Source organism: Pleurodeles waltl, chromosome 1_2, assembly GCF_031143425.1.
Source record: "Pleurodeles waltl isolate 20211129_DDA chromosome 1_2, aPleWal1.hap1.20221129, whole genome shotgun sequence".
NCBI lineage: Eukaryota > Metazoa > Chordata > Amphibia > Caudata > Salamandridae > Pleurodeles > Pleurodeles waltl.
The window spans coordinates 749,831,842-749,847,927 of record NC_090437.1 but is presented as its reverse complement, the minus strand read 5'-3'; the positions used below and the strand labels follow the sequence as shown (position 1 = coordinate 749,847,927).

The 16,086-nt window shown below is 42.2% G+C and overlaps 1 protein-coding gene across 7 annotated transcripts in view; it reads right to left on the bottom strand.

Moving 5' to 3' along the window:
* Nucleotides 1-16,086, bottom strand: part of RAPGEF2 (Rap guanine nucleotide exchange factor 2) — a 681,573-nt gene that overhangs the window by 380,459 nt on the left and 285,028 nt on the right. For all 7 annotated transcript variants that reach the window (XM_069243519.1, XM_069243546.1, XM_069243572.1 and 4 more), the window contains exon 4: nt 3,670-3,753. In XM_069243519.1, the coding sequence (XP_069099620.1) occupies nt 3,670-3,753 (84 nt within the window). The remainder of the gene's footprint in view (nt 1-3,669; nt 3,754-16,086) is intronic.

Genomic DNA, 16,086 nt, shown 5'->3' with positions numbered 1-16,086 from the left:
ACTGCCTATTCTGGGCCATAGCAAAGAGGTCCCTGGATCGATACCTCAATTTCAAGAAGACTACTTCCACCACTTCAGGTTGCAGTTCCCACTCATTGTCCTCCAGTGAGAGACGACTGAGAGAATGTGCTCTCGCATGGAGGGAATCTATCAGATGAGCTATTACCAGAACATTTCCTGTCACAAACCCACTTCCACAGGTGAATGGCCTCGCCAACGTAGTGTACATGGCTCTTCCTGGGGATGCAATGGATAGTAGTGGTATTGTCTGACAGAATTTTAATGGAGCTAAAATGGAAATGAGAAAAGCCTTCATAGCTAGGTGACTGTCCACACCTCTAGCACAGTTATGTACAGATGCTCCAAAGTGGACCAAAGGCCCAATGCTGTCATGCCACTGTGATGTAACGTGATGGGAGGGTCAAGCACAGCAAGGAAGTGTCAGTTACCAGGGTGACCTGCACTTGCATAGGGTTGAACCAACAGGCCACCTGAAGAGTGGGGGGACCCATCCACCTATGCAGGTCTGAGTGGGTTGACTGGAATATCTCTACCTGAGCCAAGTGTGTCCCTTGGTGTTATTTCAACTGCTGTCACAGCCCTCACTTGAAGGTCACAATGCACCCACTGGTCAGTGGAATTAACAGGAGGCATGGAGTCAGGAAGCCAAGCAGACATAAGACCTGGAGGACCAGGATATGCACTTGAGTAACAAACCTCAAAATCATCTCCCAACTATCCACGATCCTCTAAGAAGGGGGAAAGGTCTTTATGCAGGTCATGTCCAGACAACCGCTGCAATGGTATGAAGTGGGACTTTTTGGGAGCTGATGGTAAAACCAAAACCTTGGAGAAAAGTCATCTAGCGCTGAATATGTATCTCGATCACCACTGGGGACTCCACCTTAAACAGTCAGGCATCCTCCAAGCATGGAAATAAATGGATGTCTAACCGTCTCAGTGAAGCCCATACAAGCCTCAACAGTTTTTTTAATAGTTGTCAAGACCGTGAACTGAAAGTGCTGAGACCCCACTGTGAACCACTGGTAACACCTGTGAGCGAGGTGGACTAGAAGAGGTGGCATGGTTGGAGCCACTACACTGCATGCAGACAATGTGTGGAAACATGAGACATCTGACTGCAGCAGTTCCGACAGGGCTTGAAACTTTCGTGGGAGACATCTAACAGTCATAATTGAAGCTGATAAATTTTCATAGGTGAAGCATGGAGAGCACACAAGTGAGCGAGCACAGGACATCTACGAGGTGCAGAAAAATATGCATGCAGGTGTTGTCATTTCGTGTGGGTGGAGTCATGCCGAAGCCTCATGGTGTCACCTGGTGGGGCTGGAAAATTACTGCTAAAGAAACAGTTTAACAGACGAGTCTGACACCTGGAGATTTTTAAGTTGAGATATATGCAGGCAGACGTATTCACCAGAATACTATCACAGAACTCTGGCGTGTGGGTACCATGATATAATGGGCTGACAGTTGAGGAGGCAGCTTGCATGAGGTGATGGTCCAGGCTATGACTCCGCTATAAAGGTACATATACACTTACCTGTCTCTGTCACTTCTCTCGCAGCCAATCAGAACTTTTCAACCTCAGTTTAGAACGAAAGCCAATGGGAACATATCCACATTTTTCTCAATTAAATGCTGTGTGGAGAAACTAAAGGAAAGACAATCGGGACTGTGCTTTTATGTGCCTTGTGGGAAATGTACTGCGTCACAAACTACATATTAGCCTACCGCAGGGATATTTATAGCAATATTTTCCTGATATATTTATGTTAAGGAGCTGAAAGCAAGGAAAGGGAAATCTTGGCTGTCCCCGGGTAAACACAGGCTCCTTTAGATAAGACATTAGTACCATACTTTTCATGTAACAAACTACTTCCTATTTAGGAAAGTGTCCAGTACTTTTCACTTCAGCATCCGTTGGGCACAGCAGAATTATCAATTACTTTTTAACCACTTATACCATAAATCCTGTGCCGGGAACTTGTTATTTATACTCAGATGGAATATATGGATGGGGACACGTTTTAAACAAGACCGTTTTTCTGGCAAGCAAGGACCTCTACCTAGAATGCAGTCATATATATTGCACTGAACTTAAAGGGACAGCACTCCAGCACACAAGACTAATCAATTCCAAATTTTACTCTAATTCCAGTGTACCAACAGCTGGCGGGCAACCGAACCTCTGCCCTCCAAGGCTAGAAAGTATGTCACAGATCACATTAAAATCCTATCTTCATAAATGTGCGAGTTTTATTTTAAAGTCGCCACAACGTGGGCATTTTCCGGGTACAAATCCCAGAACAAGTCCCAGAACCAGGGGAAAGACGCTTGCCAGAATTAACAGCCCTCATGCTGCAGACAACTCTCTAGATTTACAATTCTAGAAGCAAAGGCGGATAACCTTCATCTTTTCGGGAGGCTGCATTCTCCTGATATCTAGAGCCGAGCTCAGAAGAGCCACAGTGTGTGCATGGCATTGCTGCTCCCTTCAAAGGCATTCTTCGGAGTCCCGCCTCTTCTACCCGAGCCTGTCAGAAAGCTCAGATTTGTATGACATCAACATAGCTAACGGAAGGGCACTGAATAGTGCCAGGATTTGTTTTAGCTCCATAGTTGGCTTTGATGGTTGCATTATAATGGAATTGAAAGCATGCTGAAAGCTAGAAGGAACCAGGTGTGATAAGGTTACTTGTGACCGCAAGGGCTAAATAAACTGATCTTCTCTCTCCTCTGACTGTGCAATCCTCGCTTAATTTTTGCTGCCCCTCCCGGATGTTGCTGCTCTGTCAGCGATGCCTTCTAAAATAAAGTAATACTGCACATGGGGTGCACTATTAACTTGCAGAGAGGGACCAGTTTTTCTCATTTCTACCTCGAATTGTTTAGTGTAAGCATAAGCATTGCACACCCGTCTTTATCCTTGACCCTCTAAAGTACGCATTACAAAAATCAAAGGAGTGATCTCAAGACTTAACCCCCAATGGGGCTTTTCTGACCCCTCGTTCTGTGACTCTACTAATTAAATAGCACACATTAGTGCCTGTCACCTTAAAAGTTTTGCACCGCGTTATCAGCTGGTGACCAGGTTCTTTACCAGCTGCTTAGGACAATGGCAAAGGCAGACAAGAAATCTCAAAAGACCATATCCATCACTCCGACTCAGTCTAATTCCCTACTCATCCAGTAATCGAAAGGACCTCTGGTGTTACACATTCATTTACAGAATTTGATTATTTACATGTGGACATCTGTGTGCTCCCGGTACTGATAGGCCTCCAGTATTGTATGCATGCCAGTGATTGGTTTCCCATCACTCCTTTTGCGAAAAAGGATCTATTCGAGTGTCCACAAAGCCCCGCAGAGAGCCAATATAGAGAAATATTTACGAAAACTGCAACCCTTTGCTCCATTTATGTCCTAAGTAAAACTGGAGCTTAGTACAAATGGGTTAGTCTTTTAGAATAATCAACAAAATGTTCATAAGAACAACAACTGTGTAAGACCAATACACTGCATAAAAATGATTACACCTGTATTATTTCACAACACATCCATGATGATGATATGCCACACCAAAACGGGGAGCACTTGCGTAGACTGGTTAGGAATAGAGAATGCCCCACAGTGAAGCAAACATACCTGCTCCTTGGAAGAAACATAGATTCCTTGATGAAGACAGAGCCGGAAAGGAGGATATACCAGCAGGTGCCGATATCATCAGGGCTGCAATGAAACGAGATAATACGGTGAGACAAGCAACACAAGCAGTAGGATCAACTTATCAGACTAGTCATAGCCGCAAAACATTAAGCAAACAGGGATGAGATTGTTCAAGAGTGAAAAAACTGTGCAGAAGCTTGTGCTGTTTCAAACAGCATGGGTAATTGGTATTTTATTTTGGCACACTCTTTAAGCAACACTGATACCTTATCAAAAATATGTAAGGAACATGACTGAGGGCTCCATCTTTTACTCCGAGCCCTTCCTCAACAGTGGTGTAAGTCTTGGTAACATCCCTCCGACCAGTTAGGCAGGCACCAACACTACTGAATACCAGTTGCAAGAGTCTGCAACAATCAATTTGCCAAGCACATCTGATCGAATTGTTCATGATGGAGATTTGTTTTATGACGATCCTGAAGCCAATTATTGCTAAATGCACACATTAAATCACTGCAAAATGTACTCTTCCGGCTAACTAAGTGGGTAAAAGCACTGTTTGGTGGTAGCCTCGGACAGTACCGAATACATTTAAATGGGGTCAACCCAATACGGCCCTGGATGAGATGTGATCTAATGGAGAAAGGCAAACAGTTCTACAAACCTTTTACGCTACGGACGTGTTGTCCTTTCATGGCACCGTGCACCACAAGCCACTAGTAGGAGAGGAGAAGGTTGCTGGACAGAGCACCCATGTAGATTTTGGGACACTTTTTACAGCAAAGGGATTAAAATGCAGCCGCCTGGCACCTTACAAAACAATAAACTAATGTGATATCTTTTAGAGCCTACTCTCTGACAAACTAACAACGGAGATAATCCAAGACTACTGGAAATTACAGACTTTCCAGCTCAGATCCAAAATTCAAGGCTTGGTACAGCGAGAAAGCAATGACAGATCAAAATGTCTCAGAATAGGGACCATCCCACATATCTGAGCAAAAACCAAATAGTCCAAAGGAAAATGACTAGTGAAGAACTCTTTTCCCTGGGTTAGGGAGTACAACTGCTTCAGGGTTGAAAAGTGGAAACCACAAAGTAGATAAACAAGTTGGAGGTGCCCCAGTTTGAGAGCGCTCTAGCTCATCGGGGAGACTAAAAAACAGAAATGAGGGAGACGGGCCCCAGTGTACTGGTAAGTACTACGGCAGCATTATCTGCCCAGCCTGGTCTCCCATTAATCTGTCATCCCAAAAACCTTAATGTTCATACAGATCTGGGAAACATTTGATGGATTAGAGAGGATTTAAGGCAAAGGCATGCCTGAGACATTAAAAAAAACACAAAGTACACAATTATTTGGTAATAGTGGTTCTAAACCCTGCTATACACAAAGTGCACAAATATTTGTTATAAACCGTAGTATACACACAGTACACAAATATTTGGCAATAGTGGCTCTAAACCGCGCACGACAAGGAAGGTAATAAATGAAAGTAGCACACGCCGTAACCACCAAACCCAAGGCAGACACTTACCAGCACTACTGAGAAACCAGCTATAGATGTGATAGGTACTCAACTCTTGCTACTGTGAAGAGTCAAATCAAAGTCAAATATATGAAACCAAAATAAAGGCATATATGATATTGGTGCTGAATCGAACGATGTTTAACAGAGCTCTCGTCAGTTGATTACTCACTTTTCCCTGAGTCCCAGCAGCACAACCACAAGTCCCACATTTGGACCTTAATTTCGTTTTGAGTGCCGAAGGTTTATCTGGAGGGTTACTACAATAGAATTATATGAAGTTCATTCAAAAGACTGTTAACCCAAGTTATCTGCTAGTAGAAATAGCCCATACACTTTTTTCTACGTCTGAGGCATCATGACACAGGAGAATGCGTTATTCTATAATGTCGCTGAAGAATTTGGCAAAATAAGGGACTTAAACTATCTTTGACACATCTTAAAACTCCCATTCATTGGGGGACAGGCTCTTTTCACGCAGGCGGGCAGAAGGTAACTGACCCTACAACTCGTTGGAAAACAAGGGAAAAGGTTCAAACCAGCCAAAGAACAATAAAGGGTGGGTGGAAATGGGAAGCAAAATATGGGAATATTTGTCATACTCAAGGCACTAGTGCTCTTCTCACTCTTCTCCGAGTAAAGTGCCCACATGGCACCTCAAACCAACAAACACTGGCAAAGCAAATAGGTCTTACCTTTGGGGCCTATTGGCTTTGCCAATTCCTTTTGGCAATGCTATACGTCTGGATTTTTTTTTTAAAGAAAATAGGCCTGATGATAACACAGCTCACAGAATGTGTAATTTCACTGTTGCGCATGTTTTCGTGAAAACTTGTGCGATTATTCATCGTAAAGCATGCACGCACCAGCAGAATGACACAGGTACCATTTGCTTTTCTTTTTTATTTACTGATCCAAGGAGGACGCCACTTACGATTTTTTTTTTTCCCCAGCACCAAAGTGCAAAAAAAAAAAAAAACTAAAGAGGGCGAGGGGCATCTGGGAAGCACACAAGGGAGAGAATTGGAAACCATGCACTCATGGACATAATTTCAGGGACGCAGCAGCAACCCCTGGCTTGCCCCTTGCGACCCCTGGTACTGCTTTTGTGACTCCTGGTCTTAAGATGTGGCAAAATTAGTGCCAAAAACACAAAGTCAGTGCGTCTTCATAGGTGTTAGAACTCCACCCTCCTTTTCGACCCTTTTTAATGACAATGGCGAATAATCGTGATTTATTCACTATTACCATTATAAACAATGAAGCAGTAGGAGCTAGAACAGGACCTTCCTTCTCTAGAAGCTGCGATAAGTAAAATAAAACGGTTTTCAATGTATGTTGCATGCAAAAGCGTGAATGTGCGTGGAGAGCTTGTTGTGAGCGTGTGACTGTGTGTGTGAGCCAGTGTGTGAAGAGTGAGTGAGTGAGTGACAGAGTGAGAATGAGGGGGATTGCTAGGTTTATCAAGAATGTGCACCAATGCAAAGTAATGCAAATTGGTGCAATGTCGTGATGAACTATCTACTTTCCAGTGGGAAACGTATTTATACTGCAAATAATTATTTGTGCTTCTTTCATCAAGGGGGCATGTAATCGGTGTTATGTGGGAGTTCCCAGGCCACAAACCAAGTTTTTAGTGAAAACCTTGTCAACTAAAAATATTAGACAGGGTTTTGCACCAACAATTACACCTTTTTGAGGCCGGCATTATATTGGAGAAATGTTTTTATTTTGGTTAACTGTTTACACATTGCGTTTGTGCTTCACTATACTGTACACATCCACAGTGTGAGAAGTTTTAAAGTTTGCCTTGGCACAATATTTTCTACTGGAAGTTTAATTCCAAAGGAAAGTAGCAACTCTGGTTACTGGGCTGCTTGCTGCTTTTATTAATTTTTTTTTTTTTAGTAAACGTGACCCTAAGTGTTGGTGGCTGTGTGAATCAGTGAGTGAGAATAAGTGAGTGAGAAAGCGTGACTGCATGAAATAAGAGTATGTGGGAGAGAACAGATGATTAGGAATGAATGTGAAGGAGAGTGAGGGAGAATAAGTGACAGTGAGTGAACATATCTGGGACTGAGAATGAGTGGGAATAAATGAGTGCGAGTGTCAGTGAATATGAGTGAGTATGAGTGAGAATGATGTTATGCTTGCAAGTCTGTAGTTGATACACATGGACATACCTATTATAGTTTTATTTAAATCATTGCAGTATACAATGGGGAATTATTACATAATGAGTTTGTGGTATCAATAATTTAGGTTCCCAGCGCTGGTCTGCGTTTTCTAGCACTATATCTTCTACAGATCAATACAATTGTTCATGTAATAATACTAGGCGATACAATTAATCTTATCAATCCTCAAACAGGGAATGAAGGCCTCATTGGAAATAATCTTCAAAAACAGATTTCACACACAAACCATTCTGCAAAAGCATTTTACAATAATGAAAGATTGCAAAAACCTCATTTGAATAGAAACACAGATTTTGAGCTACTTCGAAAATAAGGATCACGCAGCCCACTCATTTTTTTAACATACGGGTGACAGCATGGTTATTAACTGCTAATGTTCAAAGTAGCAAAGTGGGGCCACGTGGCTCAGCTCTCAGTCAACTGTCATGGGGATTCGAGTCACAAGAAAGGCAAGAGCGGCAGCAATTAGAACTCACAATGGATAACATCACTTCAAACAGAAGCAGCAACTAAATCGGACAAGCTCAGTGACGTAAGATTGGCCCCTGCAGCCCCGAGGCTCCAGGAGGCCCCCTCAGCACAGTACACTGACTGGGGCTGGGACCAGTTAGTTTGATACGCTTGTGCACGCAATTACGCGCGCGCACTGGCCAGCACTGTGCACGGGTGGCAGGCCCATGGCCTGAGAGCTCCTGACTGGGTCAGGAATGGAAAGGGAGCTTCCATGTACTTTGCGGGCGGGGGGGGGGGGGGAGAATTGGGTGGTCCTCAAATTTAGTTATGCAACTGGACAAGGTTTTACAAAACCTTGCTATATAGCCTTGAACTACTACACTTTAATGTCAGCCGTGTGCGTGAAAGAATATCTTCACCCCAAAAATTCAACAAATCAATCTTTATCCATCATATGAGTGAATTTCAGCACTATTTTTTTTGTACCCTGTCCAAGAACCACTTCACTGGCACGTGACATCTGATCTGCATGGAACCTGGAGTATACCGGAAAAAGTGACAACTGTCTGGATGTTTCCTTCTTTTAATAAGCCCATGTAAATGACAGTCCGTAAGACTGCCTGTTGGAGGCTGGTTATTAGTAGAGGTAAGTACACATCTACCACTAGTAATAATGCCCCCAAGACAATGTTAGGTCCAGTCAAGGTCTCAAAACATCAGCCCTGGATCAACTTCTAGTAGCTTGGCAATGAGCAGGCAGACTTGACTTAGGAGAAGGGTATGTAAAGCATACAAATACACCAATACAGCAAATAAGAGACAACACAATAAAAATCCCACACCAGTTTATAAAAACAGTCAATACTTTTATCTTTAAAAGGACTCCAAAATGATAAAAATCCAATATAGGTTACCCAAGATATCAATTTTTAAAGATTAAATAAAAAAACTGTGCTTACTAGAGCTTAGAAACCAATAAGCGGCAACCGAGGACATCTGGTTGCGCTCGACCAAGTCAAAGTTTGAGTCTGACCACAACAAAGCCCTGCTCGGATACACTGAGCGGGAGGTCTTGGTCAAAATGTTGCCTTTGCACTTAGAAACTTTTCTGGAGCTTTTCTGTCCTTACGTTGTGCAGTCCTCGCCAGCAAGCCAATTTCAATGCAACGTCGCTTGACTGCTTTTCTGTGCAGCCCCAGACAAATTCTGGAAGTCTGGAGCTTTCAGCAGAACGAACCTGAAATCCTGGCCAGTACACAGTTTAAGGTAGTCTGCTTGACTCAAGACGATGAGTCTTTCCACTTGTGGAGCTTTTTCCAAAAGTTGCTCCAAACTTATCCGCACTTCTGGAACTTCTTCCTGAAGTTCCTCTTGAGGGTTCAAAGTGCTCAAAACATAAATCCAAGGGCCTAGCAGCACTGAGATAGTCATTGGAAGTTTAGGACTGCAGGTCCCACAATGCACCTGACCAAATCTTTAAAAGTCCACTGAATGAACTCCAAGCTGGGGACTTTTGTGATAACTGGTGCAGGCAAGCTCTGGTAACCTGTTGCTTTCAGGGAGTCCACCCCTGACTCCTTTTTAAAGCACGGCAAAGTCCATCAGGCTATTATTCTAGTGTGCACCAGGAATAGTGCTCTGGGTTGCAGACCAGGGTTCCAGCAGGGGAGTCCTTCTTGTGTTTTCAGGCAGCAGATCTGAGTTGCAATGCAGAACAGCCACTTTTATTAAATTATCTTGGGGACAAGTAGGGAGGCATCCTTGTCTAATGAGCTGTAGGGTGCCATCCAAAAGCATGACGCTTTCTCAAAAGTGTGGCATTTTCTTGTCCCATAAAACAATGCACTTTAAAATCCAAGCTGGACGATTTTCCTCCAGAGGAGTAAGACCTGGTTAAACCAACCAACTGGTGTGCCTCATTTCCATTAATACTCGCCCACTAGACAACTGCAAGTTCCTTTCCTGGGCCTGCTATCTATCTATGGGGTACATGGTGAGAGAGTAGGCCTGACATGCATTCTTTTCTTTCCTGCTTTATTCGAAGCCCATTTTGATTTACACATCCCCCTTTTCTGGCCTGGTTTCTGCAGCTCCAGACCTCCTCCGTCAGATAACCTATGCTCAGTACAGGACACTTATCACCTCAACAAAGCAGCCTGGCTAATCCTGTTAAGGCTGACCAATCAGGAGAGGCCACTAGCAGGATGGAATTTGGCTTACAGAAAAGAACATCTTATAACTTGTTTTCTGTATTAGTTATGAAATTCAGTAGTGGCAAGTAGTTGGATTTATCAATACAAATCTTTAAAGTCCTTTCATGATACATTTGGCTCCTTCCTAGCAATACTTATGCTTATGGAAAATAGTCCCGTATTAGCCAATGGAGTTAAGTATCTACAATAAGAAAAAAAGAAAGGTGCAGTTTTCCCTCACCAGGGCATATATAACATATTTTATAATGTCCCTGCTTATAGTAACATCGCATCCACCCCTGGCGGAACTTAGTAGAGACCTTAGGGGAGACTAATATCTAAAAATAAGGTAGATTATCACTTTGGAAATAATTTTAATCCAAAAGTCAAATTTGCACACATTTTACTCTTTAAAGACAGTGTGCAAGGCAGGGACACTTTTAAAAATGACAGCAGTGCACACTCCAGAGCAGGAAATCTACTGGGCCTCTAAACTTCCACACCCTATTATATACTAGGGACTTGTAGGTAGTTTGAATCCTCCTTGCCCTATTATCTACAAGAGGCTTACAAGAGTCTGTCATTGCCAATTCTAAGTGTAGTACTTTACCATATACTTTCTATTCAGAGCACTGACCCTGGGCCTGTTTAGCAGAGCCCAGGGCACAGTCAGGGCCAGTTACCACCAGTATCAATCTGAAACGTTGGGGTGAACAGGCTAAAAGTATGGCTTTCTCACGCCACCCAGTAAAGGTTGCTCAACAATAAAGGCCCGGTTTGCAAACGTTATTGTGGACACACAAGATCAGTCTATGTGCACATAAAAACACCTCTTGAAGCAAATGTCCAATTCTGATTCACAGAATCAGTATTGGTGGAATTTCCCCACTCTGGGGACTGCAAATGTAGAAATTCCACCACAATTGTGACATTTTCACAATCTCAAACTGAGGGGCAGTAGCATGTTTGCAGGAATATCTTGGTGTTCTCACATGCAAAAGAAAGAAAACTCCCACAAACCCATACATCTTTATGTATGTGGACGAAACCTACAGCAGCAAATTTCAGTCTTATTTCTGTGCTTTTTTACTCTACCCACAAGACTTAATGGGTAAAATCAGTTAGCAGATCTTGCCAGGAGAGCTTTAGTTTGACCCACTTACCCTGGTGAACTGAGCCATCAGCAACTCACTTTTATAAAATACTGCAGCCTGTGGTCATCACCCATCGAAAGGATGAAGCAACCAAATGGAAGCAACTGCAAGGAGCAGTACAGTCACTTCAGGTGCAAGCAATTTTCTACTGGGAGTTAACAAGTGAGTCAAGAGCACAGATCCAATCTCCTTTCATCTGTGATAAGTAAACTATTGCATTTTAATTCAGTTTTAATCATTTGAGATACATCATGCTTCAGCCTTCGTTGGCCGATAGAATCAGAAGACGCAGCACAGGGAAAACATCTCTTGTTGCCCATCAGCACTGTGCCTCAGGCACATTATGAAGCAAGTCAGATAACATAGGCTGAAAAAAGCATGAAGGTGATAGGTAGAGATGGGCATTCTATTAACTTCAGCATCTACTTATCCAGGTCACTGGACACAAGCACTTAGAGGAACAATCATATTTTAACCTCCAGAGAGGAGACCAAATGTAGCTCATCTTTTCATTGGTATGTGAATAGTGTTGTTTCTGCACTTTAAAATGTCCCAATATACTTTTATGTTTGAATGAACTAAGATTAAAGACATATATATATTTTTAAAGACTTTAGAGTAAGTCTAATACACTCACACATCGAGACAATCATGTAATTTTTACAAATATGAAATAATCCAATATTTTGCAAATAAGAAATGAGCCAAAAGAATAAAAGAGAAACAAATAGACCTAAACTAATAGTAATTAGAGTGGACTCCCCTTACATAGCAAGTGAACAAATCTCATTGGAGAAAATGCCCAGACTTTGATACGGTTTCATAGGACCACAGGAGGCTTCGGTCACATTGCAAATAGAAAAAGCGCAATAAAACATGAAACTCAAAATGAACCATGGGCCGATTTAAAGCATGTCTTTTAAATGTAGGCCATTTACTCAAGATATAAAAATATCTAACAGCAACATGTTCTCAATGGAAAATCCTATCATAGCTTCACAAAGAAGGGTTATATCTTTTGCGGCTATTATTTCAAGATATCTATAAACTCAGCTAAGTAAAGGTGATCACATTTAGGAAGACTGCCTTGACGAGTGTGTAGGCTGTTCTAAATTACTCGCTGCTCCTCAGACAACTGGTGAAAATGCACGGGCTTATGTCATTTGATGGGTTGTGTAGAGGCATAAAGTATCTGCCAGACAAAATTGCTGAACTTCTGGATGGGATCAAAATGCAAGGCCCTCTTAAAGGGCCAGTGGCACAGCAATACTGTAGGCTCCAGAAGTTGGTGCAATCAAACCTCCATTGCGGACTGAGAATCTAAATAAAACTAAGGAAGCACATTGTCTTGTTTGCAGAGCAAGTAGATGAACCTGGTGTTAGAGCTGCTTTATCTGGCAAGACAGACAAGTATGACTCATGATCATCCAGGGGCCCCCGTTTCACAAACATGCAAGGTGAAGCAATGGCCACTGAAACAAACTCTATATATCTTTTAATAATCCAACGGTAACAACTAGTTGTCTTACCTGAAAGCTAACTCAAACCTCTGTAAGGGCCCATAGGTCAAAGGACGCAGATGCTGATGGCTCTCAAAAGGTTTTTATAAGGTTTTAACTGCTGCTCACTGGCATCTCAGCCAGGGGACAAAAGACCCTAAAAAGAGACCAACATGGAGGAATTCCACGACCACCTGTGTTTCTGTGACTAACAACAAACATATTTGGTCAGCTCCTTTCTACGGAATACCTAGTCCTTCAGAGTGAGCATGACTAAATGCTGTAAATTTACATACAAGGGTTCTCTCAGCAAGGCTGACGTCCTGGCTTACTACTGTGAACCCCACCTACCAGTCATTAATAACTGAATTTTTGGCATTAGAACACACCCTGACTTTAGTAGTGAATAGCAGACAATGTGCAGACATAAACCGCTACACTTCCTGTATGAGGCCAGCTTCCTGCAGAGAGAACACCTACTACCAGATCGTAATGAAGGTATGGGGACCCCTTCATATGATGGGCTTGACAAAGAAAATAATGATCAAGCAAGATTTTTTTTGTTAGGGACGCTCCTGCAGGTTAAAGCATTAAATGTTTTGCACGGTGGGATGCCAGGCGTGTCCACAACACAGGATGTAACAACGCACAATTACATTAAATCATTCGCAACACTTCAAAAGGAATACTGCCCACTCAAATCCCAGTTCTTTCGTTACTTGCAATTTCACAGCGCACCAACAGCATACTTGCCGACCTTATATGACCTTTCAGAGTTTAACCCTTTGGAGGCAAAGCTTATCAAGGGTGTATTACCCGACAAAAATATATCAAAATTTTACTAAAATATGATGATACTTCAACCCCTTGAAGACAAATTGTCATGTCACATTAAAGGTCCCTCCGAAGATCGCCATCACCACCTGCCGCAGACCTATACGATTTTATATACCTACACTACATCTGCCACATCAGTAAAAGACGCTGGCATATGGAAATACATTCTCCACCAATATGTATGAGGTGAAAGGGAAAGATAAGGACTGCATGCATACATTATGGAACTGTTGGGTTCCGACAGGCTTTCATTTTAGGGAGGCACTGGTGGGAGTCATGTCTGCAGGTAGAGCGTCTACTTGGCCTTAATGCCCCCAGAAGCAACTCTTAACTGAACTGAAGGACTTGGATTTAAATAGATTTAGAATATCATTTGTAGGCCTGGGTCTAGTTATAGCCAACATGAATACTGCCCAGAACATTAGAGCAGTTGAGGTTCCAAGCCTTGCAAGATAGTGAGACTGATCAACCAATGGCAAATCCTAGAAAAAACGAGCTGCAAGGCTCACAAGGGGGGGATGTGGAGAGGGTACCGAGACAGCCAGGCTTGAGGATTCTCTCCCTAGCAATACACCATCATCAGATGACATCAATTGTGCTCCAAACTTCCATGCACAAGTTAAAGCTATACATACTCTATACAATTATGAATACTTTTAGAAATATCACTGTGATGCTATGTTTTGGTTTTATTGTAATATAATATTTCCTAAACAAGCCAATAAAATGATTAACTAAAAAGCAAAACAAATATGACTAAGAAAATATGACCAAAGTCTAACACAGATAGCACATTTTGCATAACTTATAATTACTATATAATAATATTATTTCCCAGAAATTTAATATACAAGACCCTGCAATCCACAGAAAAACAGCACCTCAATTCTTTAGGACTGGAAAGGTAGTGATTGTAAGGGCCTGACCTGTAATGAAGAGAGATTAGTTCATAGCTTTCAAAACTGAATCGTTTCCTCAGCTACGAAAGAAAAGAGGCATAGTCCCAATGATGAGAGTGGCCTGCTGAGGAGGACTGCATTTCCACTCTACCTCCTAGAAAACATTCTGTCATAAGGGATAGGAGTTGTTGTCCTGCCAGAGCCACATACTTAGTGTAATGAAAATCTAAGTCAGACACCTGGTAATTCAAGAAGCAGTGGTCCAACTCTCTCATTCTGTGGAATGCCTTTTTGGTCCAATTGTGGGTTATCAAATGGGTTAAGGACCAATTTGCCCCAAGTAAAAATCTTGGAAATATAGAAAATTGAAAACCCACAGTGTATCCCATACGTAAAGTTCCAATCTTGTAACATATATCAATATGAATTATAGAATTGACACGTTGAGTCTAAGTGGTAAATCCAAAGGCTGTTTATTGGAGCACATTTGGACAGAAAGCCGACACGTATTTCGCCCTCTAGTGTTTATCTACCTGGGGCTTTTTCAAGGCAGTTTTGGGAACACAGTAGTGTTATACACGAGTAAGAATTATTCTGGGCTAAATCCCTAGCCCAGATTTACCCCAGAATAATTCTTGCTTGTGTATGACACTGTTGCGTTCCCAAAACTGCCTTGAAAAAGCCCCAGGTAGATAGACACCTGGTAAACCTCTCTGACCCAAACCATGACTTACAATGCTGTCATTTGCTTGTGAATTCGTGTAAGGGTTAACTACATTTGGATCTGAGAAACAAAGGCCAGAATGGCTTCTGAAATGTCCTACATCCTAATTGAACTGGATGAAAAGCCTGCATCCTCCTGGATGCAGATCCTAGATCAAAGGCTCCTTCAAAGGCACCCCTCACCCACACCTACAGCCATTGTTAGCGAGGACTAATAGCAAGTGAAGAACATCAACACCCCTAGCATCCAACTAGAGTAAATCATTCACCAACTCAACTCTTCTCAAATACTCTGGGAGACCAGGATCACAGCCTCATAATCATGGTATCACAGGGCTGAACTGAGTAAGAAATGTAGCTTAAGCAGCATGAAGTGAGGACCAGTCCACTTGGATCACGCACACCCTGAGAGAACTTCCATCTGCTCTTGCATTCTCACTCTGTGGCTCAAGCCAAGAGAGAGGGCGGAAGCTTGATTAACTGCCCCCTTTAATAGTAACTATATGTAAATTGGATTAGAGTGAGTTGGATACATTACGGGTTTCAGAAACACCACTTAGAATTTTAGTTCACAGCCACTGGTAATTAGCTGCTTGAACATTTCATTTTGGCATTTGCAAATCTCATCAGGACGGAAGAGTCACATGAATGTTGTACAGCTAGGCCTACTGAGATAATATTAAAATGCCAGTCTTGGCTCCTGTCAAATTAAATGCATACCAATAAACTCTGCAACATAAAAGCGATCAGAAAGTAGAGTAGTTTGTAAATAAACACAAAGTTGAGCATTTATAGGCAAGAGAAATATGAGGCAATATTGAACTCGAAGGTCTTACTACGTGTTGTGCCTGTACCCTCTTCATGCCTCAGAACACTGCACTTTAACATTAACCAACCTACTTAGTTTGTCCT